Source organism: Ovis aries, chromosome 3 (assembly GCF_016772045.2).
Source record: "Ovis aries strain OAR_USU_Benz2616 breed Rambouillet chromosome 3, ARS-UI_Ramb_v3.0, whole genome shotgun sequence".
In the NCBI taxonomy this organism is placed as follows: Eukaryota; Metazoa; Chordata; class Mammalia; order Artiodactyla; family Bovidae; genus Ovis; species Ovis aries.
This window is the reverse complement of record NC_056056.1, coordinates 45,558,732-45,585,807: the sequence shown is the minus strand read 5'-3', so window position 1 is coordinate 45,585,807 and position 27,076 is coordinate 45,558,732. Positions and strand designations below refer to the sequence as shown.

General features: G+C 40.3%; 1 protein-coding gene across 24 annotated transcripts in view; it reads left to right on the top strand.

Annotated features, from left to right (window-relative positions):
• Positions 1-21,081: 21,081 nt before the first annotated feature.
• EHBP1 (EH domain binding protein 1) overlaps positions 21,082-27,076 on the top strand; it is a 356,949-nt gene continuing 350,954 nt past the window's right edge. For 7 of the 24 annotated variants that reach the window (XM_060412058.1, XM_060412051.1, XM_060412055.1 and 4 more), the window contains exons 1-2: positions 25,236-25,321; positions 26,480-26,884. In XM_060412058.1, coding sequence (XP_060268041.1) covers positions 26,781-26,884 — 104 coding nt within the window. In that variant the 5' untranslated portion in view covers positions 25,236-25,321; positions 26,480-26,780. Of the gene's footprint in view, positions 21,287-25,235; positions 26,217-26,479; positions 26,885-27,076 lie in introns of those variants that run through there. The other 17 variants (XM_060412052.1, XM_027966709.2, XM_027966707.2 and 14 more) reach the window with 3 other exon arrangements.

Here is a 27,076-nt window from a genome sequence, read left to right as displayed (position 1 = left end):
GTGGGTTACCGTTTCCTTCTCCAATGCGTGAAAGTGAAAAGTGAAAGTGAAGTCGAATGACTGTTTAGTATGAATAAAGCTGTGGGTTGCCCATGTCTCTGGCACATCGATCATGATCCCACGATCCCATGATCCCCTCTGTGGTTGGGCAATTTCTCTGTGGGAGTTGTCAAATTGCACGAGATCCATTATTTTTGTGTTTTTTTTTTAGTGCTTTATTAACTCACAAAAGCCCAAGCCCTTGTATTACTAGAAGAGGAGGCAGAAACCACATTGCTTTTAAAAATTAAAAAAATACAAACTGAAAAACAGAAAGAAAACATGGTCCCGCCTGTAGTCAGTGGAATTTAAATTCCCAAGAGCTATGGTCAAGTTCTATAACTTGCTCTAAGTTATGTTTTTTCTTAGTTCTTAACCTGAGTGTAAGGTCTAAAGACATCAAATACAGAAGCCTTAGAGGGTAAAGCCCTAATAGCAGAAGAATGCAGCTTTTCAAAGATCCAAATGAAGTGAAAAGGGAGAAATACAGTAAAAGCAACATTCACGCACATCTTTTTTTCTCCCTAAGACAGAGTATGGTTTATTATTTTGGTCCCTCTTTTAATTTGTAACCTAAGCTCAACATTAGAAAACAATAAAATAGTAACTAGCTCTTTAGCATTCATAATGTCATTCATATGTGTTAGCATATTTGAGCTCAAAACCAGCCATTATTACTAGACTTTTTAAAATACAGATAATGCTGAGCCTTAGAGAGGCTTAAAGACTCATTCAAGGTAGTTAGGCTAGTCAGGAACTTCCTAGACTCCATGCCCCATCTTCTGACCCCAAAGCATATACTTTGCATTTTACCAGCATAGTCTTAAAGCAAAGGGGGTCCCTTTTTTAATGGGCCCCCCACAACAGCTCAAACAAGTTTAATTGATCCCCAAATAATGGAAAATTGATAAAATCAATATTACACCTATCAGTGAATTCAGGAACCCAGAGACCTCTTGTCTGGTTCTGCTGTTTTCACAACCGACATAAATATGGAAAAGCTTGACAATACCATAACTTCCCTGAGAAAGCCAAGATAGTAATCTGAAATTAGGTCATGAGGTTTTTCCTTATCCACTGTAAATTTTACATCACTGGTACCTATACCTAATGAATTTTGAGCAGTTGTCATCCCTTAGATAGTTTAGTTACTCTAGCATTCACATTTTTCCTTTTAATTGTTTTTATTTTCCATCTCTTTTCTGTCTTCCTCCACCCCACCAAACCCCAATCAGCCCTCTTAACATCCTAGTCTCTTGTCCTAAGGTTCTAGTAGGTAGCTAGCACCCGAAGCATGGGTCCTAGAAAATCTCATGGCTCTTCCCTATTGAAAATATTTAAAATTTTTTTCAAATTTCTCAAAAGCAATAAAAGACATAAGACAGAAGATCTAAGTACAAAGTCTAAAAGTCGTATTGACATAACCATATTTTAAAAAAATAAAATGATAATGGCTACTAGGATACACAGGAATTTGAATCATTAAATTATTTAACAACTTGATTTCAAAGTTAAATCCCAAACCATCATCAACAAAGAGCGTTGTGCCAAATGTCTAGAGGTCTGGAGCTAAAGCCACAGCTTAGCAGAGTTCTGGACTATATTTTAGTCTTGGCAAACCCCAAAAGCAAGAGGACACAGCATGCTTCATCTGAGCATTTGTCAGGAGCACACTGAAAATGTTAATCCACACACCCCCACTATGAAAATTACCCCCCTTCCCCTGCTCCCATCCAAATTCAGGTAAAGTCATTTATGGAAATTTTCTTTCCAAATGTTGAGGGCTTTGTTCCTCTTTATCTTTGGTTTTTATCAACAAAGAAGAGTTTTAAAGGAAAACATTCTCCAGCCTTCTGTCTTCTTTATGAACCTTCTTGCTGGATTAAGGAGAGTTCATCAGATGGGAAAGGAAAGTTCTGTTCCTAGCTGGAGATTGATTCCTGTAAACACTGCCTAGAACAATGTACTGCCCAGGATAATGCAGAATTCCTCCTTTCTCACTTTTTAGTGCTCCCTTGCTTCACTTACAGGCCTCACCCAGCTCCACACTCCCTCTTTCCTCAAGTTATTGAATCTAAAGAGAAGTGAACTGCGTTCAAGGCAAGGGTGAAAGACAAGGGGGAAGCCTCATGGTCTCCCTGGAGAGTTCTTTAAATTAAGAATTTTGTTTTCCTTCTCCATCATTACTCACAATTATCTTATGACCTAAAATTCATCATGCTCTTTCTTGCAGTGTTTGGCAAATGAAAATTCTGCTTCCTATTAGCTTATTTGTGGGGTGGGGATGGAGAAGAAGGGGAAGTGGGCACTTAAAAATTATTATTGCTTCCAACACTGCTGTGTGTTTGCTGATTTCAGAATGGGTTGTGAAAACACAGGAGGAAGAGGAGTGAAGTACCGGAGTTTAATGAGAGATGGCTGGACTCTAGTAGTCAGAAGAGCTGTGGGTTTTTCCCTGGGTGGCCGTTGACAGGTGAAAGGTGTTAAACTTGCACCCTTTCAGAGAGCTGATATGCAGTAGTGCTACTTAGGGAGGAGTGTGAGATTACTTGATGACAAAGGCTATGGAGAAAACAAAGCATTAGTTTGAAAGTCAAGAGTCATGGGACTTGAGTCCTGTCTCTACCTCTAACCTGTGATTACCTAACCTCGGGGTGGCAATGCACCTCATCTGCAAAGTGGGGAGAATAGCACATTGCCCAACTTTTTTCCCAAAGTGATAGCAAATATCAAATATAGCAATGTGTGTTAGTGTTAGTCGCTCAGTCCTGTCTGACTCTTTGTGACCCCCATGGACTGTAGCCCACCAGGCTCCGCTGTCCATGGAATTCTCCAGGCAAGAATACTGGAGTGGGTTGCCATTCTTTTCTCCAGGGGATCTTCCCGACAGGAATCGAACCCAGCCTCGCACATTGCATACAGATTCTTTACCATCTGAGCTGCCAGGTATGAGAATATGAAGTACTTAAAAACCTGAATACATTTAAGATTATGTGACTGAAATGAACCAGTGGTCTAAGTAGTTGCTAAGGGTTCTTGGACAGCACAGTACTATGCTCTTGACAGTTTTGAAGTCTGACAAATTTATGTGTAGAAAATCTGGCTTCATTAGAAATGTTGACAGGTCATTTATAACCAACCCTATTGTGCTTAAAAGAGTAGAACTATTATGGAGAAGTACATAAATTAATAGTTCTACATAAATCTATAAAATACCTAGAAAGACATAAAATACTGAAAAAAATTGTGGTTTTTTTCCTATTAGTTTTGTACCTGGAAGGAAATACCTAGTCTCTGAATGAGCAGTAGTGCAATGTTAAGGAATCATAAGGGTTACTAGACTATTGCTGAAGCTGAAGCTCTAATACTTTGGCCACCTGATGCAAAGAGCTGACTCACTGGAAAAGACGCCAATTCTGGGAAAGATTGAAGGCAAAAGGAGAAGAGGGCAGCAGAGGATGAGATGGTTAGACAGGATCACCAACTCAATGGGCATGAATTCGAACAAACTCCAGGAGATAGTGGAGACAGAGGAGCCTGGTGTGCTGCGGTCCATGGGGTGACAGAGTCAGACACAACTTGTGACTGAACAACAAAGAGGGCAGGAATTTAAGGGAGCATCTCAGATAATTTTGACCAGAATAAGAAAAATGTAGAGCACCTGGGTTTATTTATCCCAGAGGAAAAAATGGGATGGGGAAAACACAAATGCTTCATAAAATATTGAAAGGATTATTTCAGAGATGATTAGATACTCTGTTCCAGAACACAGATCACTGAGCAAAACATGAAGTTGTTTGTCTGAATGATCCATATGTTCCCTTAAATTCTGATGTTCCAAAGTTATAGGGACAGAATCTGTGGATCAGCACAAGAGAGTGCTTTCCATAAAGGAGAACTCTCCTTCAGTGGCAGTAACACCCACTTCTGAAGACATTTTGATGTTTGGAAGGAGTCTGGGTTGCTGTTGATGAAGGATATGGAGGGCATACCTACATTCTGAATAAAATCAAACAGCATAACAGCATGGCCTCTCCAGTTCTAAGATATTTTGATTCTTCAGTAGGATGTGTTATAAGAAGTACTAAATTGATAGTTTGTATGTCCACTGTCAGTGGTGGGAGATATTGTCTAGGTAGTGATTGTTGTCATTCTCCTCTTCTCCTTTGCTTGAAAGTTGCTAAGAAGTTTTGCCAGTGCATTTGGATTAATAGCCTTATTTTCTACTTTATTGGGATTTTTTTTTCCAGATGTATCCATTGTGAATAGTAATTTCTATAGCAGCTACAAAACCAATGCAACATACAAGCTCACATGAATGAAATCCTATACTCAGTCTGGAATGAGAATGTCATTGGATTCTGTTTTAGCAGCTAGCATGTGATAAACTGACATAGCCTAGAAATAAATCAAGATCATCCTGACATTTAGGAATTTGACTGACAGATGGTACCAGCACAGGCTCTTACATAGGTCATAGGCCTATAACGAGTGATGATGTTTTCTTACCTTCTAGACAGCTACACTGCCTGACTCTAGAAAAAAACATTCTGGATTTGGGGAAACACTTTCATCCTCAGCCAACTATAAATTCTACAAGTGGAAAAATAAACTTAGCAATTGCAGATTTCGCCGAACACCTTATGAACATTGAAGTAAAGTTCATCCCAACACAGTTAGGAGGGGCTAAACATGTCAATTTAATGGACAAGAACAAAAATAGCTATGTAGACTAAGCAGGAAGTAGAAGATAGAAGAAAGGTCAAACAAAACAATGGATATATTAGGATACTGTCCATTGCAAATGCCATTGCAAAATGGCCTGAGCAAAGGGAGTTTGTTGGCTTACATAACTGAAGCTTGGTTGACCCCAGAGATGAAGATGATGTCAAGACAACATTCCCACCCCACCCTACTTCCCTTGATCTCACTCTCTCTCATCTTGGCTTTTTTCTCTGGAGAGTCCCTTCACCTAGTGGCTCCTAGAAACTCCAGGCTTATACACTTTAAGTCAAATAGAGACAGCACCTCTTTCCCAGCAGTTTCAGCACAAGTTTGATTGGCTTGGCTTAGGATATGTGTACTTCCTTTCACTAATAGTAGGGACACAGAGATAGGTAAATAAGTTCAGCATCTACATTACAAAGACAGAAAGTGGGAAAACATGAGAAGGGGAGGAATAAATGTTGGGCAGGCAGAAATGACAGACACCCACTTGCCTAGACCAGCTTTACATGATGTGGTAACATCACACTAGGACACTACTGCGAGCTATAGACCCTAGAAACTGGAGGCCCAGAGTTTGCCATTTCATGAACAAAAGCTTCAGGCCCATCATGAATGATGAAGCAGCGTTAAGAACACCAAGTAGTTCTGGGGTTTTGATGCTCTTCAGTCCAAGAACAGATATCAGGCACACTAAGCACAGAAGACCTCACAGGAAGATCTCAGAGTGGCCTTACCTTGCACAAGTGCACACACATTGGAAATTGCTATCTGCTAGTGTCATCTTAGGGAACAGAGAGAAACTCTGGAAGAGTGTGTGGCTGCGCGTAGCTATTCAGATGAAGAGTCAGTGGCCTTGATGCTGTATCCCTGTCAGAGTTCAATCTGTATCACTGCCCTCAGATGAGAGCAATTGCCAAGGATAGTCCTAGAGACTCATTTTGTGGCAATGGATAGAAAAGAGAGGGGACATTAGTCAAAACCTGGGTTAAACTCCTTTCTGGGTGGAGGTAGGGGATGGACAAGCGGAATTACCCTTCGGCGAGGAAGAAAATGTGGTAGTAGAAAGTTGCTTCTGCTGTTTTTTTGAGGTGGGTGGATAGGTTTAGACAAATAAAGTTATTAGCAAGTTGAAAATTATTAGCAAGTTAAAAAAGTTATTAGCTATTTTTAATTGCAAGTTGAAAAATAGGTTCTTTAGTCAAAGAATGAAAAAGCCGCAGTGGGAGAAACAAGTGAAAGACTGGAGTTCTCTTTAAGAGCCTGGGTTTTAACAAATTTTTATTTTGTATTGGGGTATAGCTGATTGACAATCTTGTGATAGTTTCAAATGAACAGCAAAGGGACTCAGCCATACATATGTATGTATCCATCTCCTCCCATCCAGGCTGCCACATAACACTGAGCAGAGTTCCATGTGCTATACAGTAGGTCCTTGTTGGTCATCCACTTTAAATATAGCAATATGCACATGTCCATTCCAGTGAGTTTTAAAATTTTTTATTTATTTATCAGTTTTGGCTGTGCTGGGTCTTCGTTGCTGCAAGTAGGCTTTCTCCAGTTGTGGCGAGTGGGGTCTTTTCTCTGGTTGCATTGCCTCGGTTTCTCATTGCAATTGCTCTCATTGCAGAGCACAGGCTCCAGGAGCATAGGCTTCAGTAGTTGTGGCGTGTGGGCTCTGTAGTTGTAGCACACAGGCTTAGTTGCCCCAAAGCATGTGGAATCTTCCTGGACCATGAATCAAACCCTTGTCCCCTGCATTGACAAGTGGATTCTTAACCACTGGACCACCAGGGAAGTCTAAACCACTGATTTGATTTTGAGCACATGGAGAAGGAAGTAGTTTCCCTTGGGCAGCCCCTTTTGCCCACTATTACCAAACTTTATCACAAATATATATGGATATGCCTTTTTAACAAGTATTTGTATTTTTTTAATAATACAGAAAACATTACAGTCCATCAACGGCTAAAAAGAAAAATCCTGTTTCTGTCTTCCAGTCTCTCTTTTTCATGAAGTCCAGCAGAAAACGAAGGAAGGAGGGCACGGGAAAGAAGGGGAAGAGGGAAAGTGATAGGAAGAGAGATGAGAGGAGAGAGAAATTTTCCCTTTTTGTAAGGACACCAGTCATATCAGATTAGGGTCCACTCTAATGACCTCATCTAAACAACTTTGCAATAACCCTAATTCCAAATAAGGTCACATCCTGAGGTACTGGGGGTTAGGATTTTAACATGGATTTGAAGGGGCAGGGACACAGTTCAACCCATAACAGTCCATAATTCTTCTCAATATTCCAGAAGTTATGTTTTGCTCCAGGGTTCAAATTCTAGAGCTAAATATATGCTTAATACTATAATGGGGAGGATGTCGGTGTATACTTCAGAATACCCTCTTTCCTATCACTGAGACCATTATGATAATTGAAGAGTAAAAGACCATATTCTTCTATCTTGAAAGATTTATATATCTTTTGAAGCAAAAAATTAGAGGAACATCAAAATTCCTTTTGTGTGTAAAGGGACTGATTCTTTGACTTTCCAGTGGGAACCTTTTATTAATTTACTTCTCAGTAGGGAAAGGAGAATACAGTACTTCTCCCTCCATTCCCCCTCGGTGAAGGAGGGGCACAGGAAGAGGGTTGGTTAGTTCCTGATTCAGCCTTTGAGAGCAACTTGTCCTGTTGCTGATACAAACCAAGTGATCACATGTTAACTGCAAATGCCCACTTGCCCAGCATGAGTGAGGCTTTGTACTGAACAAAAGGAAGACAGCCCTACATTTAACCACAGCCAAGTCCTTTGTGGGATAGACAGGAATAACATACAGATTGCAACCCATAAATAATGCACCTCAGGTCATCTGCATTTTGCCTACTCTTTAGGACAGAAGCTACTATTCCTGGACAGTCTGCATTAACCCTGGATTCCTGACTCCAGAGCTGATTCTTGCAGAGAGTGGTGATTTCCTTCACCTCTTCCTCTCCCTATATTTTCAGTCCAGACAAACATAAATAAACCAAGCATAAATAAGTGGGCAGTTTCTACCCTGATCACTGAAGCTCTAAAGATAGGGCACTGAACTCACTAAGTGATGAATACATGCCATATGGGCTAACGGCAAGTTCGGATGTAAATTGTCTCCGTCTTGCTCTCTGCATTGCAGATAAAAAGTCCCTTGTGTCATCTATTGGTACTGAACTGTGTGTATCTGAAAACAACTAAAATCACTGCGAAAAGTGGAACGTTTAATTTCCTCCAAAAAGGACTGGGTGTTATCGCTGGCATTAATAATTAGTAGATATTTTAAAAACATTATTTGAGTGAGGTTGCACACAATTGCTTTTATTTGGAATCCCATATTTTAAGCAAATGTTTGACTCCTTTTGGCTAGCTGCCTTAATAGTGCAGTGCAGTATACAAGCGCTGGAGTCAAAAGATTCTCGTTTGGCTGACAATAATATTTGCCAAGGACTTACTGAGGGCCGGCAACCATTCTAGGCACTTCATGTAAGTTATATCATTTACTCTTCTCAATAACTCTAAAAAACAGGTATTCCTGGTATTCCTGCTTTTTATATAAGGAAACCATTTAAATAGTTCCTAGAAGAGCTGGATTCAAATCCACATTGTCAACCACAAAGATGATACTCTTCCTGTTACTCAGTGTGACTTCTTCACTTCGAACTGTTTTGACCTAAGCAGACACAAGTCATTTCTTAGTCTCTTTTTCTTTATTCTTAAGAAGGGAGTTTGAATTAAATTTTCTCTAGGGTTTTTTCTAGTTCTAAACACTGATGTTCTGTGATTACTCCTTTTTCACTTTTCAAAATGTAAGTAAACCTTTTATTTAAATACTGTCTTTCTTCAAATCCTAAGACAATCCTCCTACTGATGGAGGGCAGGGGGAAATCTTTCTTAGCTCAGAAATCAGAATTAATAAAGTTCAGGAACTTTTTTGCCTTGGACCCATCTCTCTGTTGACCAATGTGAAGTCTTCCAGTAGTGCAAAATGGACTTAGGTAATTCCAGTTGTATGACCAGAGTCTCTGAGGTTCTCAGATGATGTATGGGTGAGTTGTGATGTATGGGGTTCCCCTCTGTGTAGAAGTATAGACTATTTAGGAGTTCTAAGTAAGCACTTATTATTTGCCTAATTTTCTGGTATTCTTACCTACATCTGATAAAATGTAACATGGCATAGTAATTTCTCACTGAACTTTTCTGTTTTTTTTTTTTTTTAATGGATTGATGTGCCAACCTAAATACAAGAGGCCAGCTATGTTCTCTGAAACTGTTTGTGAGCATTCCAATACAAAGAAAAAAAGAACTCCTTTAAAGATACTCCTCAAGGGCTTCAGAATTTGACAGAGACCAGCAATGGAATGATGAAGGAGACAAGAGTGAGCGTATCTTTATGGGGTTGAGGAGATTCAAGGAAAGATAGCAGGAGTGATTCGGCCTCAGAGTAGTCCCTGCTGAACTATCCACATGCAGTGAAACTGATAGAGGACTTCTTTGTGGCAGTGGTGGTTTAATTGCTAAGTCATGTCTGACTCTTGCAACCCCATGGTCTGTAGCCCACCAGGTTCCTCTAGCTCAAGTAAGTACACAGACTGGCAGATGGGGCTATTCATAGAAAGGTAGATTCTAGAAAAGATTCCTCAGCATTCTTTCTCGTTGGAATGTTACCCTTACAAAAGTAATGAACTGACATATCTAGTAGCGGATTTTTAAAAAATGAGTTACCTCTTTCAAGTGCTGAGTTTTTGCTTGAGAGATAACTACTGAAGGAAGTAATTTATTATGGATGTATAGGTTGGATATTTCAGATAGCATATCTGATCAACACTATCTCCTCCCTTACACTTTGTCAATTTAATCAACAAAGTAACAAAATTCTCCCCTCAGAAGGGAAGGAAAGGAAAGAAATTAGCCTCTATTGAATACTTTCCATGTGTCAATTTCTTTTCTTTTCTTTTCGCTTCACCTTTCCTCCCTTCATCATAAGAAAGCACTTTTGAAATGGAAATCAAAATTGGATGGTTTTTATCCTCTTCTTAACAACCTGGAAACTGTACATTAATCCCACTTTTTGGTAGAGGAGTGATACAGGATGGGATCTAGTTTCAGAATGACTACCCTGGCTTTAATTCATGGAAGGACACTATCACGATTATTGAGAAGACTGTTTTTGCACAACCCTGTGTAAGGTTGTGTGCATTCCGTTTCATCCATCCATACTCAAGAATCCCAGAATTGTGTGTTTGAATCACTTAAAATCTGTTATTTTTAATTAGTCACTAAGCCAGAACAAATATTTAATAATTTAAAAAGAACTTTCAAGATTGTAGTCCTTTTTTATCAAAAAAGGAGCCTTAAATGCAATAAACTCATCTTACTGATTAAAACAGGAGTTTCAAGGCCTTATCATGAGCTGTGGAAACAAGAAATATCAATATAACCTCAATAGAGAAAAAGTCAAGTGTGACAGAAGTGAAAAACAAAAGTAGGCTTGTTCAGGATCTGTTCTTATATACTCATCTTCCTGAAACAAAAATCTCTGTTGATATTGAAAAAAAAATTTTTAATGATACAAATGAACTTATTTATAGAACAGAAATAGATGTATGGTTACCAGGGGGAAAGGGAGGGTAGGGATAAATTGGGAGATTGGGGTTGACTGATACACACTAATATATATAAAATCCGTAACTAATAAGGACTTGCTGTAGAGAAAAGGAAACTCTACTCAATACTCTGTAATGACTATATGAGAAAAGAATGTAAAACACAACTTAGTGATGAAGAGTGACGACCATGTGTATTTGTTGTTGTTCAGTCGCTAAGTCATGTCTGACTCTTTGCGAGCCCATAGACTGCAGCATGCCAGGCTCCCCTGTCCTTCACTATCTCCTGGTTTTTGCTCAAACTCATACCCATTCAGTCAGAGATGCTATCTAACCATTTCTTCCTCTGTCTACCCCTTCTCCTCATGCCCTCAATCTTTCCCAGCATCAGGGTCTTTTCCAAAGAGTTGCTCTTTGAATCAGGTGGCCAAACTTTTGGAGCTTCAGCTTCAGCATCAGTTCTTCTAGTGAATATTCAGGGTTGATTTCCCTTAAGATTGACTGGTTTGATCTCCTTGCAGTCCAAGGGACTCTCAAGAGTCTTCTCCAGCACTACAATTTGCAAGCACCAATTCTTCACTGCTCAGCTACTTTATGGTTCAATTCTCACATTCATACATGACTACTGGAAGAACCATAGCTTTGACTATACAGACCTTTGTTGGCAAAGTGATGTTTCTGCTTTTTAATACATTGTCTAGGTTTGTCATAGCTTTCCTTCCAAGGAGCAAGTGTCTGAATTTCATGGTTGCAGTCACCATCTGCAGTGATTTTGGAGCCCAAGAAAATAAAATCTGTCACAGTTTTCACTTTTTCCCCATCTATTTGCCATGAAGTGATGGGCCCAGATGCCATGATCTTAGTTTTTTGAATGTTGAGCTTTAAGCCAGGTTTTTCACTCTTCTCTTTCACCTTCATCAAGAGGCTCTTTAGTTCCTCTTTGATTTCTGCCATTATTATCTGCATATCTGAGCTTGTTGATACTTTTCCTGGCACTCTTGATTCCAGCTTGTGATCCACCCAGCTTGGCATTTTGTATGATGTATTCTGCATGCTGCTGCTGCTGCTAAGTCACTTCAGTCGTGTCCAACTCTGTGCGACCTCATAGACGGCGGCCCACCAGGTTCCTCTGTCCCTAGGATTCTCCAGGCAAGAATACTGGAGTGGGTTGCCATTTCCTTCTCCAATGCAGGAAAGTGAAAAGTGAAAGCGAAGTTGCTCAGTCGTGTCTGACTCTTAGTGACCCCATGGACTGCAGCCCACCAGGCTCTTCTGCCCATGGGATTTTCCAGGTAAGAGTACTGGAGTGGGGTGTCATCACCTTCTCCATAGAAGTTAAATAAACAGGGTGACAACATATGGCCTTGATGTACTCCTTTCCCAATTTTGAACCAGTCCATTGTTCTATGTCCGGTTCTAACTGTTGCTTCTTGACCCACATACAGGTTTCTCAGGAGACATGAAAAGTGGTCTGGTATTTCCGTCTCTAAGAATTTTCCACAGTTTGTTGTGATCTACACAGTCAAAGGCTTTAGTTGTAGTCAATGAATTAGAAGCAGATGTTTTTCTGGAACTCTGTTGCTTTCTCTATTATCCAATGAATGTTGGTGATCTTTGGTTCCTCTGCCTTTTCAAATCCCAGCTTGTACATCTGGAAGCTGTCTTTATGCTGAATCATAAAGCAACTCTATGTTTGACACTTCAAGTGACTGCCAAACTGTTTTCCAAAGTTATCCCACCAGCAATGGACTTTAATTTGTTATTGTCTGTCTTTGATTTTAAGCCCTTTAGTGGTTAATTCAATATGGTTTTGATTTCTATATCCCTGATGGTAAATGACATTGAGCATTTTTCAAATGATTATTAGTAATTTATAGATCATTTTTGGACAAATGTCTATTTTAATGCTTTACCAATTTAAAAATTGGGTTATTTGTCTATTGTTAAGTTGTATTAGTTCTTTATATATTCAGGATAGAAGCCCCTTACCTGTATGTCATTTGGAAATATTTTCTCCCATCTATTGGCTGATATACACTTTCTTAATGATGTCTTTGAAGTACAAAAGCTTTTAATTTTGCTAAAGCACCATCTATTTTTCTTTGTTGTTCATGCTTTTATGGTCACATCTATAAAACCATTACGAGAACTTCCCTAGTGATCCAATAAAATTCTGTGCTTCCACTCTAAGGGGTGCAAGTTCAACTCCTGGTCAGGGAACTAAGATCCCACATGCTGTGTGGTGTGGCCATAAAATATAATAATAATAAACCATTGCCAAATCTAAGGTCACAATATTTACTCTAATTTTCTGTTATAAGTTTCATACTTTTAGCTGTTAACATTTAGGTTGATCGTCCATTTTGTGTTAATTTTTGTATAAAGTTGTTTTCGTTCTCTTAAGCTTCACAGTATATTCAAGTTATTGTGACTCAGGTATCTCTGTCTGAAGAGGGTTCAAAAAACCTTAGCAATTCATACTGGAAGAGATTGAGCTTTTGGGGCTGGATTGCTATTGAAGTAAGTTATAAGTAACATACTCTAGAAAGAGTAACACGTTTCTAACAATGCTTTTATTTATAATTTATCATAAATAGTTTAAAGATGACAGAATTGACTTATGATTACTCTTTCCTTTAGAAATGGGTATAAACAATTGAGTTAGGAACAGATACATTTAGGAACAGTATCTTTCATGTTCTTAAAAGACACCTTTCTGCCTTCATATTCACTGTGGGAATTGTGACTATAAACTTTCAACTTTTGGTCAATCAGAAAATTAAAGTTAGATAAAAATAACAAAAAAAATTAGCCTCATCTGGGAAAAAAATAGCCCCAACTTTCTTAAGACTGTAAAACCTAGATTATTGTTATGAGAAATTCTAAGTGCCTCTTTTTGATTTTGCACACATGTACCCGTTTGTTGGGCTTTCCTGGTGGCTCAGACGGTAAAGAATCCATCTGCAATGAGAGACCCATTTGTTAATGGCAGGCATTTCTGAGATCACAGAATTAGAGCTGGAAAGGGTCTTAAGCGTTTATCTCTTCTAACCCTTACCTCTTGGTGACAAAGTATTAGCTTCCTATTTACATTTCCCATAGTAAAAGTTTCCCATTTATCATTTTACAGATGAGGCAAATGAAGCAACTCTCTTCTCTGCTTCATTTCTTGGCTTCCTCCTTTTTCAGTTGGGCTTGCTTTAGTGGAGGTCACTGGCAGCAGAATACTTAGCGTGATAGCTACCAACTCAAGAGGAAATTGCTTCTCTTTCCTAGTCACTCTACTTCTACCAATTTCCCCAGAATTGTGTCTGCACAGTTTGACTTGGAGATGTATCTGTCTCTATCTCTATCCACTTTTCCTGTTCGGTCCAGAGGTTATGTGAGCTCTGAGAATGACCCGATTAATAAGTGATGGAGCTGCAACAGTTCTCTCAAGTTCAGCCTCATCCTATGCTCAGTGCACTTCACCATAACTGGCTCGATTCTCTCCAGACTACAAGAGAATAATGGATTTCTTGTATCTCTTTTAATTTTTCTTAAGCTGTTACTTGAATATTTTGTAAGCTATTAATTAGTTATAGTTTACATTTTTATATTTTGTACAATTTTTCCCTCTGAAATGTTTAAATTTCTTGAGCTCTCCAACTGTGACTTACACAGTTATGTAAAATTTTCATACATTTTAGAAATGTGTGTAGTTTAAAAAAAAATTTATTTATTTAATTTTGGCTGTGCTGGGTCTCCATGGGCCTTCTCTAGTTGCAGTGAGCAGGGGTTGTGATGCACGGGCTTCCCATCGAGGTGGCTTCTCTTCTTGTGGAGCACAGGCTGTAGGGAGCATGGGCTTTAGTACTTGTGGTTCATGGGCTTATTATTCCACAGCATGTGGGATCTTCCTGGACCAGGAATTGAATCTGTGTCCTCTGTGTTGGCAGATACATTCCCAGCCACTGGGCCACCAGGGAAGTCCTATAGTTTTTTGTTTTTGTTTTTTTTTAACAGCAACACTTTCTTGCCCATATTAGCGAAAGCGAAGTCATTCAGTCGTGTCCGAGTCTTTGCAACCCCATGGACTGCAGACTACGAGGTTCCTCCATCCATGAGATTCTCCAGGCAAGAGTACTGGAGTGGGTTGCTGTTTCCTTCTCCACTTGCTCATATTAGGCACTTGGTAAATATTTGCTTATTTGACCCACCTGACTTGACACTGAAGCAGAGAATAGAATCCTCTATACAGAATATGATGACAAGAAGGGAGTCAAATGTCAGCTCCAAATTAGAGGGTCATGGGTAAAATACCCAGCATGACCATGACATTCATGGTTCTAAATCTGAATAAAACAATTCAAGCCTGTAAAAAGTACCAGTAAAAACTATCCATTTTATCATATAAAATACAGAAGATATCAGTAGGAATAGAACATTTTGTGAAAGAAGAGTCTTCACTCACTCCCAGACTGAAGTGTGTAGATTCAGAATCAGGACACATTAGATGTACTAGGAATGGATTTTTTCTGGGGAGCATTTTTATTTTTATCAATTAGATATGATTTATAAGCAGAAAGTATAGATGGCAGCTTTTATATAGTGAGAGAACATTTTAAAGAGTACATAATGATTTATACAATACTTTCAATCTAAGACTACAGTTATGCAATTTTAATCCTTATTTTTATTGTAAAAATAAATCTAAAAACATTAAAGGAGAATTTAAGAAAATGGTATCACTCATAATCTTTACATTCTAACATATATTTGTATGCTGAGTATTCTCTTATATATATCTATTTTTACATTTAAAAAGGTCATAGAATGCTTACAAGATAAATGCCAACTTTTATTTTACCCCTCAGAACATCTAGGAAGGTAGTTAAAATATTTCTGAATAAAGGGCAGTGAAAATAAGCTTTTATTATTTTATAAAGCAGTGAAAAGGGATATCAAATAGGATGGGTGTGTTTCTTAAATTACTATCATTCTTAAAAGTTTCATGGGAACACCAAAGATGCATTGATCAAATTGTTTTGGCTAACATTTAACAGGATTTCAGATAATCTCTCTCAGACAATGTAATTTCAATTTTGGAATGTGTTAATTTTGCATTTTTACAGTTACAATAGTGTTGTTTTATATTCATAATTTTAAAAAAATGGATCAATATCTCTAAAGTGGTTCAGTGAAGCATAAAAAGAGTAAAACAGTAAGGTAAATATTACAATTCAAGTGAATTAAAAACACAAATTGTAAACAGTATCTTTACAATTGCATAGTGCAAGTACAGATTATAAACCTGTGTGAAGAGTGACAAAGTCTATTAGCGATTTTTCACAAGCAACCACAAAGAAATAAAGGTGTAAATTATAAATACAACAATAAATATCTGAAAACTAGATTTCATTGAGGGAGCAATCTGTTAATATTAGTCCCCAGTGCATTGGCTTTTATAACACTTCTCTTAATTAGTTTTTGTGTCATTGTTAAACAACACACAGTCACCTCTCATCAACTGAGATTTTATAAGGCAAACACTAAATAATAGTTTCTAACTGATGAGGAATGTGAGCCCCATAAGGGCAGGAATTTTGTCCCTTTTGTTGTGCTGCATCTCCAATACTTAGCTCAATGCTTTAAGCTTAGTAGTCATTCAATTATTAAAAACTTAGCTAGTAAATTAATAAATATTACTTATAACAAGTTAATAAATTACTTGTTAATAAATGAATGGATTTTTAGCTAAAAATATCATCAAAGGAAATCAAAATCACAAAATTATCACTCAAGTCGTATTCTTTTATACTTGTAGAAAAACTAGGTACAGGTTACGTTGTTGCAAAATCAGCTGAAAATTATTAAGATTTTAATAAGAGAAAGCAGAATGAACTATTGGCAAAACTGTTTGACCAAATATCATTCCTGGGCATTGTAAATATCCGTACTACACAGTGTTGAAGGGCTTCCCAGGTGGCGCTAGTGGTAAAGAATTCATCTGCTAGTGCAAGAGACGTAACAGATACAGGTTCGATCCCTGGGTCAGGAAGATCCCCTGGAGGAGGACATGGCAACCCACTGCAGTATTCTTGCCTGGAGAATCCCATGGACAGAAGAGCCTGGCAGGCTGCAGTCCATAGGGTCACACAGAGTTGGACCCGGCTAAAGCAACTTAGCATGCACGCACAGTGTTGAAGGGCAGTTAATATCATGTAGCAGTGTAATTGGAGAAAGTGATGGCACCCCTCTCCAGTACTCTTGCCTGGAAAATCCCATGGACGGAGAAGCCTGGTAGGCTGCAGTCCATGGGGTCACTAGGAGTCGGACAGGACTGAGAGACTTCACTTTCACTTTTCACTTTCATGCATTGGAGAAGGAAATGGCAACCCACTCCACTGTTCTTGCCTGGAGAATCCCAGGGACGGGGAGCCTGGTGGGCTGCCATCTATGAGGTCACACAGAGTCGGACACGACTGAAGCGACTTAGCAGCAGCAGCAGCAGTGTAATGGTTTCACTTTCCAGCATGACACGTATGAAGAAGTACTCAACAAGTTTCTCTGTTTATCACTAAGAACTGACTGTAGGATTTTAGTAATTATTATTTTGTCGGTTGTGAGGTAAGCTGGGGAAGAGGCATGCACAAGGTAGCTTTGGGAGTAGCTGGGAAGTGTGTTATTACAAGAATGAAAGAAGATGAGCAGTCAACAGCAGTCCTCCTGCTTTTATCTGGAAAAAGTTCAAAGAAGAGTGAATATTTAAAATGTGATCAAATAAACATACCTCTTTTTAGCATGGGTTGTGTAAAGAAAGATGCATATGTACAATACTCCCCTTTTCTACTGAAACATACTAGTTCACAAGGGAAAGGTGCTTACATAAGTTTTTGAAATAAGATATGGGACACCAGCAGTGCCAGATAACTACTTCTCAACAAGTGCAGCTTAGCACTATATATATTCAGTATCTAAAATAGAACCAAATTTATCATTTCAGGACAAAATATCATGGTTTTTAATGTTGAGGATATCAGGATTTCCTCAGAAGACTAACCTATGGCACAAAATCAACTCTTGCTCAACAGTTAACTTTATTTCCTTGGAGAAAAATACCAATGATTCATTATTGGGACTATTTAAAACTAGCAACAAAAGTTGCAACAAAATATAAAGAAATAACCAGCAGCTCTCATGAAGTGATCTTTACTTAACAGGCTATGTTCTACTCTCTGGAAGCCCAGTCATTGGTTGATTTACTCTAAAAAGAGAGATCTGGGATGATATTGCAGCTCTCTCTGGCTTCCATGTTACTTCCCTTGTCCTGAACTGTTCTCCATTTTGCCCTGCCTAGCAGATTGCCCAAACTATGCATGAGTTAATCCTACCCTCTGAGTGCTGGGTTTGTTTTCCAGCTCTACTCATCTGGGGCAAGTTTCTGCAACAGGGCTAGTTTCCCTTGGCTCATGTCCAGTGCGCTGGTAAGTGAGGTTCTGCCTGATTTCAGCTTGCTGTGTTTTGCACTGTTTGAGATGGAGATGCTTTGATTCAACACCACATGGTGGGTATTCAGTGCCCTCCAAGACTGTGAATTCCTACTGGTTTTTCTTTGCCTTTCCTGTCTAGCCTCATTATTTCAGAAGATGCTAATTATATTATCTTGTTCATACTAAATATAGTCATCCAGGAATTATCCAGAAGAAGACACTGGCATCATGCTATATCCAGTTACTTGCAATTTATTCCAATTATTGAAAACACAGAAGAAAAAAAAAAACAGAGATCAGTCTGCTCTTTATAAGTCATCAAAGGCTCTTAACATTTAATGGGAAATGACCAATAAACCTTGGCCAAGAATCCCTACTGATTTTATAGGATGTAAATTTATTAAATTTAGCAAACTTTTTCTCAGAAAGGGCTCAAGCCCACCTAATTTCAACTCAAACTTTTTTTTTGCAATAATCCCAGTAATGGTTGACTTACTGGTGAAATGTAAATTCTCTCTGATAACTGCATTTATCTTGGCATATACACCATTTCTGTGCTGGGATTTTACCAACATTAAATTATCTTGAGTAATGTGAAAGATCAGACCCACAAAGGTACTCTAGAGTCAAGAACTGATATTTAGTTGGTCCTCAGTAAGAGAGCTGGGCCAGTGGTTCATGGCTGTCATCCATTCTAGATGATTGATGTCTTTGTTGCTAACATTTTGAGTATCCACATTTTGACGATTTCTGAGCCTTCTAATCATTCATATGTTGCTCTGTACAACAGAGGTGGCTCAGTGGTAGAGTCCTCCTGCAATGCAGGAGTAGCAGAAGATGTGCATTTGATCCCTGAGCTGGGAAGATCCCCTGGAGGAGGACATGGCAACCCCACCAGTATTCTTGCCTGGAGAATTCCATAGACAGAAGAGCCTGGTGGGCTGCCATCCTTGGGGCTGCAAAGAGTCAGACATGACTGAAACAATTTAGCATGCATGCATGCATGCATAAACAGCAGGTGTCAGGCATACTGAATTACCAGTGGATGGTATCTGTAGACTTGTTTCTGTCTCTGTTTGAGTCTCAAGTCAGCCAAGGATGCTCCTGTGTCTCCTCCAACTAGGCCCAGGTTAGCCTTTCCTAGATATTGTGGAACTAGATGAAATTGGGCATTTAGAACATAATCAAGGTCCTAGAGTTTAGTGCCATCTCAGGTTCAATGTGCAAAGGTTCATTATGGCTAACTGTAAGGATTCATTCATGGGTAATTGGAACAGAAACAATTTCATAAACGAATATTCTGTTTTTAGTTGAAAGATGGTTTTCTGATGCAGCTTTCATGTCCACCAAAGAACTTGGGTCCTTTAATGATAGAGAAAAGAAGAGCTTCCTTTTAAGAAGATAAACATAGGTTTCTAAGCATTTTGTTAGAATTATTACTTTCAGTTGTATAGCAGGTACAGACCTCAAGTTTTACAAAATTCAGGTTTGTAAGAAATATAATTTCATTTTTCCATAACTCAAGCCAATTTCTAGTTCAAGCTCTGATTTCACAAGGGGTGGCAGATACTTAATCATAGTCAGTTTGGCATCTAAACTGAGGAAACTTCTATAGGATTAGCATGTCAGAGAAAGAGGATGAAACATTTGATCTTTGCTGCTCCTCTGCCAATGCTGGCTCCCCTAAGATTTCCACTCTGTATCTTTCCTCAAAGGCAGCTGGCCCTACAGATTGCTGCTGGATTGACCTTGGCCAATCAGCAAGGTTCCTTTAGGTCTGCTGCTTCTGCTGTCTCTGCACCCTTTTGGGTATCTGGGGCTCACTATGTTGGGCTTCCAGAACCTCCGTGGTACTATGCAAGATTTCACTGTCCACTATGGTAGCTACCAGTCACATGCAGCTGTTGAAATCTAAATTAATTAAAACTCAATAAAACTTTTGCTCCTTAGTTAGGCTAGCCACCTTTCTGAGCCCTAGCGGTTTTCCTCAATAGTCCTAGTGGCTAGAAGCTACTGTATTGGATACTCATGTATAGAACATTTCATTCAGCACAAAAAATGCTATTGAATTGGTCTTGGCTGGACTGGACACACGACCCAGCCTTTTCTTATCTTAGGGTCTTGCCACCTCCCTGGGCTCTAACAAATAAAATGAATGGAAATTATCTCTCTTGGCTCTCAGTTCCTATAGATAGATCCTGCCAAAGGCTTCTGACAGAATAGAGTGAGAAGAGAGCAGTGAGTTCTGCTCTCTGGGACCCACCAGCATGTAGCCTCTCATTACTTTCCAGCCAACTTCTTAATCCCATTCCAGTCCAGGAAATCCATTTCTTATTTCTAGGCAAGGAAGTTATACTATTGTATATACCAGCATGGTCCAACAGGAAAATAAGGAAAGCCACATGTATAATTAAAATTTTTCCAGTAGCCACATTAAAAGAGTAATGAATGAAATTAATTTTTAATGTCTTTTTTTATCCAATACATTAAAATATTATTTCAACAGGCAGTCAATAGAAAACTTTTAAATAAGATATATCCTCTTCATTTGTACATACTAAGTCTTTGAAATTGGTGTGTATTTTATACCCACAGCACATCTCAATTTCAACTAGCCACATTTCAAATGTTCAGTAGTCACATATAGCTATAGGTTATCATATTGAACAGTATAGGTCTCTAATTGGATATATTTCATTACCCCCAAAGGGTTTGGGTTTCAAAACTCAAAAACAAGGAGAAATTCCTTGTTTCTTTATATTCTGTTGTATCACTTTCCTGAAACAATAAGCAAAACCCAGTCTATCTGACGGTAGATATGGGGCTTCTGGCTCAGACGGTAAAGAATCTGCCTGCAATGCGGGAGATTCGGGTTTGATCCCTGGGTTGGGAAGATCCCCCTGGAGAAAGTGTTAGGTAAAAGACCAGGATACCAAAAGAGTGTCTAACAGGCTTTTTAATGGCAAAGCGCTCCCAGGCGGGGTTCCTGGACCCGAACGAGGCAGGTAGAGGAAGTCCGAGCCAAACGGGACTGTGTTGGGGGTGGTTTTTATATGTTCGTTGGGAGGGATGGTCAGGCTAGATGGACGGGGGTTCGGATAGGTCGCCAGGCCGAGGCGTCGCGGGCTGACAGATCCTTCTGCGTGGCTGGGGTGGGGCGGCTTTAGCTGGTGAAGTGTGCTGTCATTGGTCCCCGGGATCTGGGAGGCGCCTTCCATTAGGGACTTCCCCTCGCTTGCAGGAAGGAGAGGAGGGGCGGCCCATCATGGCCTCAGGGGTCCGGCCTTACAGAAAGGAATGGCTACCCACTCTAGTACTCTTGCCTGGAGAATCCACGGACAGGGCAGCCTGGCAGGCTACAGTCCATGGGATCACAACAGTTGGACACAAGTGAGCGACTAACACTAACATGATGCTGAAGGTATCTTTGGGTGGGGTATGGGAGGAGAAAGGCCACAGGATAAAAAGAATACTTGGAAAAACAACTACTACAAAAACTTCAGTTAATATTTCAAAAGTATTAGCCTGCCACAGTGAGCTTTTTAAGGATATAAATATTGCTGTAGGATTGTCAGAAGTTTGTTTGTTATGGGCATAAAAGAAATAGTAATTGTATTAGCAGTTAAAAATGGCAGTAATATTGTTGTGTATTGTATAGCTGCTATGGTAACTGGAAAACACAATGCAAAAATCTGCAGTGCAGTGCTATTGTTGCAGGTAAATCTTATTACTATGACTAAGGCACAGATAAGTTCTATTAGTAGTTAAATCCTGCAATAATACCTCTGACAATTTTTTACTGCAAAAACTGTAAAACCCAAGGATAAGAATTTTATTACCAGAGATGATAATAATTCAAGCCTATGGTTGCACTTCATAGACTAGAATCTCCATTTAGGTGGTTAACTGGCAAAGCTGCTTCAATGAAAAAAATTTCTATCATTTCAAAACTGTCATGGCACAGAGGATTTGAAATTTTGGGGTGGTATTTTCCTTTTTTTATATTCTATTTTCACTGCAAGCTTGGTGATATTTAAAGGCAATATAGAAATTATTTTAAATGTTGAATCTTTTAAGTAAAACAGCTATAACATTTTGCAGTCAACACCTGGGTCAAATGGACAAGACAATTAAAGTTACTTATATCCACAGGTGTATTACATGCAGATTAAGCCTGGGATGGAAGGAGATGATAAATCAAGACCTGAGTTAATAGGGGTTTAGAAAAAGGCAGAAACACAGTTTGGGAGGGGGGAGGGTCAGTAGGATGTACTTATTGGTACATACTGGTAGGTAGGAGAAATGAGAACCTTAAGAAAAGGGTAATTTCTAGAATGACAAAAGATCTCAGATGATATATCGCATGGAAAGTGGTCATGGGGGTTGGGGCTAAGTGAATTCTTAGTAATTATTGAAAAATTCTGAGTATACATAGGTTATTGGTGTTCCACTCTAGGTAATCACTGAGTTTAATGGAAGACAAATAATGTTGAAAGTAGTTTATTTTGAGATTTGCTATTCCTTGAGGTAGCGATGTTTGGTAACAACTAAGTAGTGCCCAAGTTATTCTTGAAGGTCAAGTTTTGATGTTTATTATGTATTATGTTAGACTCTGTTTGCTAACACACACAATGATGTACATTATTAATTGCTATTTATTGACTGTTTACTGTATGTCAGGCACTTTACATACTTATCTTCCATCTTCCATTACATACTTATCTCAACATCCCAGAAAGGAAGCGTGATGATTTGTTTGACAGAATAAGAAACTGGGACTCAGAGAGGTGAAGTGATTTGTGTTAATTTCCTGCATGTATATTGAACATCTGTTTCTGAAAATTCTTTGAGAGCAGGGACTATACCTTTTATGTGCCATTAATAACATTTCATGTGATCAATACTCAGTTGCTATTCCCTATCAGCTAAGTGGATAGAAAGATCTTAAAATATTCTATATTTAAGGTTCTCCGATAAATTTAGTTAGCAGACAGGTTATTTAAAAAAAAAAAAAAAGTCATGAGGGAAGAAGTAGCTACTCTGTGGAGTCTCCAGGAGCCTATGAACTTGAGCTTAGCAACAGGGTTAAGGTCTGTTTTTAATTCCTCCATTTCTAAACTTGGGCTCTTCTTAGCTACTTTTGCAGCTAGAATGAAAAAGAAGAGTTTATATCCAAGAGAAATACTTCCCCTAAAAAGAATTATCACTTAAGAAACTCTTTCTTAGTTTCCTGAAGTTTTCAACAACTTGAGAAAGATTCCGTAGGGTCCTACATACTCCTCCTTTTTTAAAAAATAGTTTGTGTGTGCACTTTTTTTTCTTCCGGATCAAACCTGTGCCCCTTGCATTGGCAGCATGAAGTCTTAACCACTGGACTACCAAGGAAGTCCCCTCTTCCTTTTTAGGAAGGGAAAGAGTATTAAAAGAAACCAGAATAACGACGTGAGAAAGTCTGAGAATTTCTGAAGAATAATAGTAAAAATAGGATGCAAACCCCTCTTGATTATCATGTGGGTTGTTCCTGAAGGACACTACAGATTAAAATAGGTTATGACCATTTCTATAAATTAGCCATTAAAAAATCCATACACTTAGAGTCTGTTAATGATGCAGAATATATCACTATATGAGATCATAATAGATGTAGGTTACAGTGATTTAGTAAGCCACTCAGGAAGGACACGAGAGAACTTTAAGATGTACACAAAATCAGAATCAATATAATTATTATGGCTATTATTATGGTTATTTCATATTTTAAAATTAAGACTATAGCAAAATAAGTAATATCTATGCCCTTTTCTGTAAAATGTACACTGTGTTCTTGTAGTATTATTAGATCACTTTCTTTATTGCAAATGGAAATGGAATTAGATACTGGATTCAAGCCTTCTCTGTCTCCCAATTTCTGCTGATTCTTCAGTGTCTCTTTTCTCTTGCCTCCCCATGGCTACAGATGAGCTCAGCTCTCTCACCCATCACTGCTGCCTTCCTGACCTTAAAGAATCCTTCCCTAGATGGTAACACCTTTCAAGCCGTTGTGTCCACACATCCTGCTCTCTATCCTTAGTAAGATTAAGAATGTGCTCTATTTCCAGGACTCATCTTGCTTGTTTTCTTTTCATATGTTAGTTTCCCTCTCTTTTTCTCAATTGACTCATTGCTTGTAGGGTGCTGCTACTTCTCTGACCATTCCCTCCTGTCTCCTTCCCACTTTACTTCTTCCTCAAATGTTGAGATTCCTCCTAAAGTTCATTCTTTGTCTTCTTTCTCTAAACCAGAGGTCTGTGGACTACCTAAAATTGAAAGCAAATTTTTGTCTTAGGATAGGACCTAGTTCTCCTCGGTATAATATATATACCTTTCATTATCGTTCTCAAAAGGGTCCTTGGCTCCTTTTACAAGGTTAAATGCCCCTGCCCTCACACTCTTTTTAGGTTATTTCATCCTCTCCTTTGCCCATAACCACTCTTTTTATATGTTAACCCTCCGAAACTCATCTATAATTCCTAACAGAGGGGAAAAGATCGATAGCTAAGAGGATAAACTAGGATTCATATAAACGTTTAAGAATTATAACAAGAAGAAATCGTACCGTGAACATTTTGTATCTCAGGTGGCTCAGAGGGTAAAGAGTCTCCCTGCATTGCTGAAGACCCGGGTTTGATCCCTGGGTCGGGAAGGTATCCTGGAGAAGGAAATGGCAACCCACTCCAGTATTCTTGCCTGGAGAATCCCATGGACGGAAGAGCCTGGCAGGCTAGTCTACGGGGTCGCAGAGTCCGACACGACTGAGCTATTTCACTTTTGGTTATTGAATTTGGTTCATTAAGGACCACAGATAGAATGTTTGGTAGGGGCTTGGCCAGGTCATTACAGTTGGTCAGAGGAAAAATCACAGGTTAAACCAAGGCTGTGTGCGCAAACACCCTAGCAGCTAGTGGCAGAGAGGGCACACCCAACGCCTAGGGTGGGGATAGGCGAGAACAGGAGAGAAAACCACAGCAGCTCCACAGCTCACAGCAGCAGCGAAGCCAGTCCCGGGCTCTGCTCTGACTCCAGCTATAAACCCCGCCTAGCACCTTTGACCGACATCCACCTTCAGCAACCACCTTCCACATCACTATAAACACTCTTTACTCCTCCCACCTAGCTCTTCCCTCTTGAAGCCAATCAGAGGAATGGGAGGGATTGTCCGTGGAGGGTTCCAATTTTTTTTTTTTTTTAAAAGAAGGGTAGATTGTACGCTGCGTTCCGCCTGGCGGAAAAACACCTCCAGAACTAGGGGGTGGAGCTCTGTGATGGGCACCCGGATCGGCCAATGAGTGGCCCCTACCCCTCAAAGGCCCGGTCGCCGAGGTGGGCAGGGCAAGCGCAGGGCCCAGCCAATGGCGGCGGGGCGGACGGAGGTTGAGCCGCCGTGGGTAGGGTTAGTGTGAGAGGTGCGGCGGGGGAGGTAATGATGATGGTGGCGGAGGAGGAAGGCGGGGGAGGGGGTGCTGGGCGCTGAGCGGCGTCTCTGGCAGGGTTTTGTAGGGTGGGGGACGGTCGCGGGGCTACTGCGTCCGGGAGGGGGCGGGCGTGAGGCGCGCTGTCCGCCTGAGGGGCTGCAGACCCCGGCTCCCGGGAGCGCCGCGGCTGGCTCGGCTGTTCCATGTGGCTCCAGCGGGGATGGAGGACTCGGTGGCGGCGGCGGCGGCTTCTCCTGCGGCGGCGACGGAGGAGCGGCGCTGAGGAGGGAACCGGGCCAGACTCAGCCCGACAGCGGGATTAGAGGTGTGAGGAGGGGGCGGGAGTGGACGTGCTGCGGGGCCGGGGCTCGGGTACCGGGCTGGGGTCTTCTGGCATCGCCTGGGTGACAGGGACTGCGGCCGAGCCACCGCCTGCCTCCGCTGGGGGCAGGGGTCTGGGCTGTGTGCGGGAGGAGAGGAGGCTCCGGCGGACTATTCCCTAAGGATGGGGGAGGGAGGCACCGCACCCCGCACCGTGCACTTGCCCCTTTGGTCACTGCTTCACGCCCAGGCAAGAGTTTCCATTTCCCTCCGGTTGGCAGCGAAGGTGAATGAGAGCCCAAGTGGCCTGGAGCCGGGACACTGCCCTCTCTCTCTCTTGAGATTTCCCTCCACTCCTCTTTTCCCATCCGTTTCTCCCTCCGACTCAGCAGCAGCATTCTTCCCCTCTCCTTAATTTGCTCCACGTACTTATTTTAGGACTCAGAGCTATTAATTATCACCTGAAAAATAAAGTTTATTTTAAAATACTCCACTCCTTCCTCTGACGGCGGTGGACATTAAGCAGCATCTCTAGACTTTCCCGCTCTGCTCGCCCTCCTGTGATGCTAGGAGAAGGAGGTAGGGCCCCGGCTTTCGCCTCTCAGTTGTTGTTGATGCTGATTACCTGATGTGTTGCTCCACGTCTGTGGTGTGAGTTGTAATTTCTTCCTTGGTGTCTTGCATCCTTGACGTTACTGGCTTTTGAGGTTAGTGTTTTGTTTCATTGTTTGAAAAACATGCTGGAGAACTGGGGTTGTCTGTTGCAGTGTTATCTGACGTGGGTGGTTAATCACTTCTTCTGCTTCACTTCTCATATTTTTTCTCTTTGTTTTGCTTTTCAGTCCTCCAGAATACATATCATATAGCCCCCGAGGTGGAATGGTGATGTCTCCATGAGGGAACCTCCTCTCACTCATCCTGTCATGTGTGTCATACTCTTCTTGACTGGGCCATTCATCTAGGATGGGATTTACCCTGTGAAACAGGGAGAAGACTTTATGGACCCCAAACACCATTTCAAGTTGTAGTTGAGTTTTTTAAAGTACAGACATACATGCAAAGCTCCTTTGCTTTGGGCCTTCTGCTTTGTTAAAGCTGCTGTGTTGCTAACCGAGAACTGCTCCACTGTTTTGACTGATCATCATGGCTTCAGTTTGGAAGAGACTACAGCGTGTGGGAAAACACGCATCCAAGTTCCAGTTTGTGGCCTCCTACCAGGAACTGATGGTTGAATGTACCAAGAAATGGTAAGAGCGCCTGGGTGTAGAGTTTGCTGTGCTGTGGCCTAAACTCTGCTGCTTCTGACAGCAGATTTACCTTTCTGCAGTGCACAAGTGTGTAAAAGCTGGGCGGGGTGCAGATGACTCTCACAAGTACTATGGTGTGCACTGTTGCTGCTGGTACCATTCCTGTGGGTTTTCATTACTGCACTTCAGTGT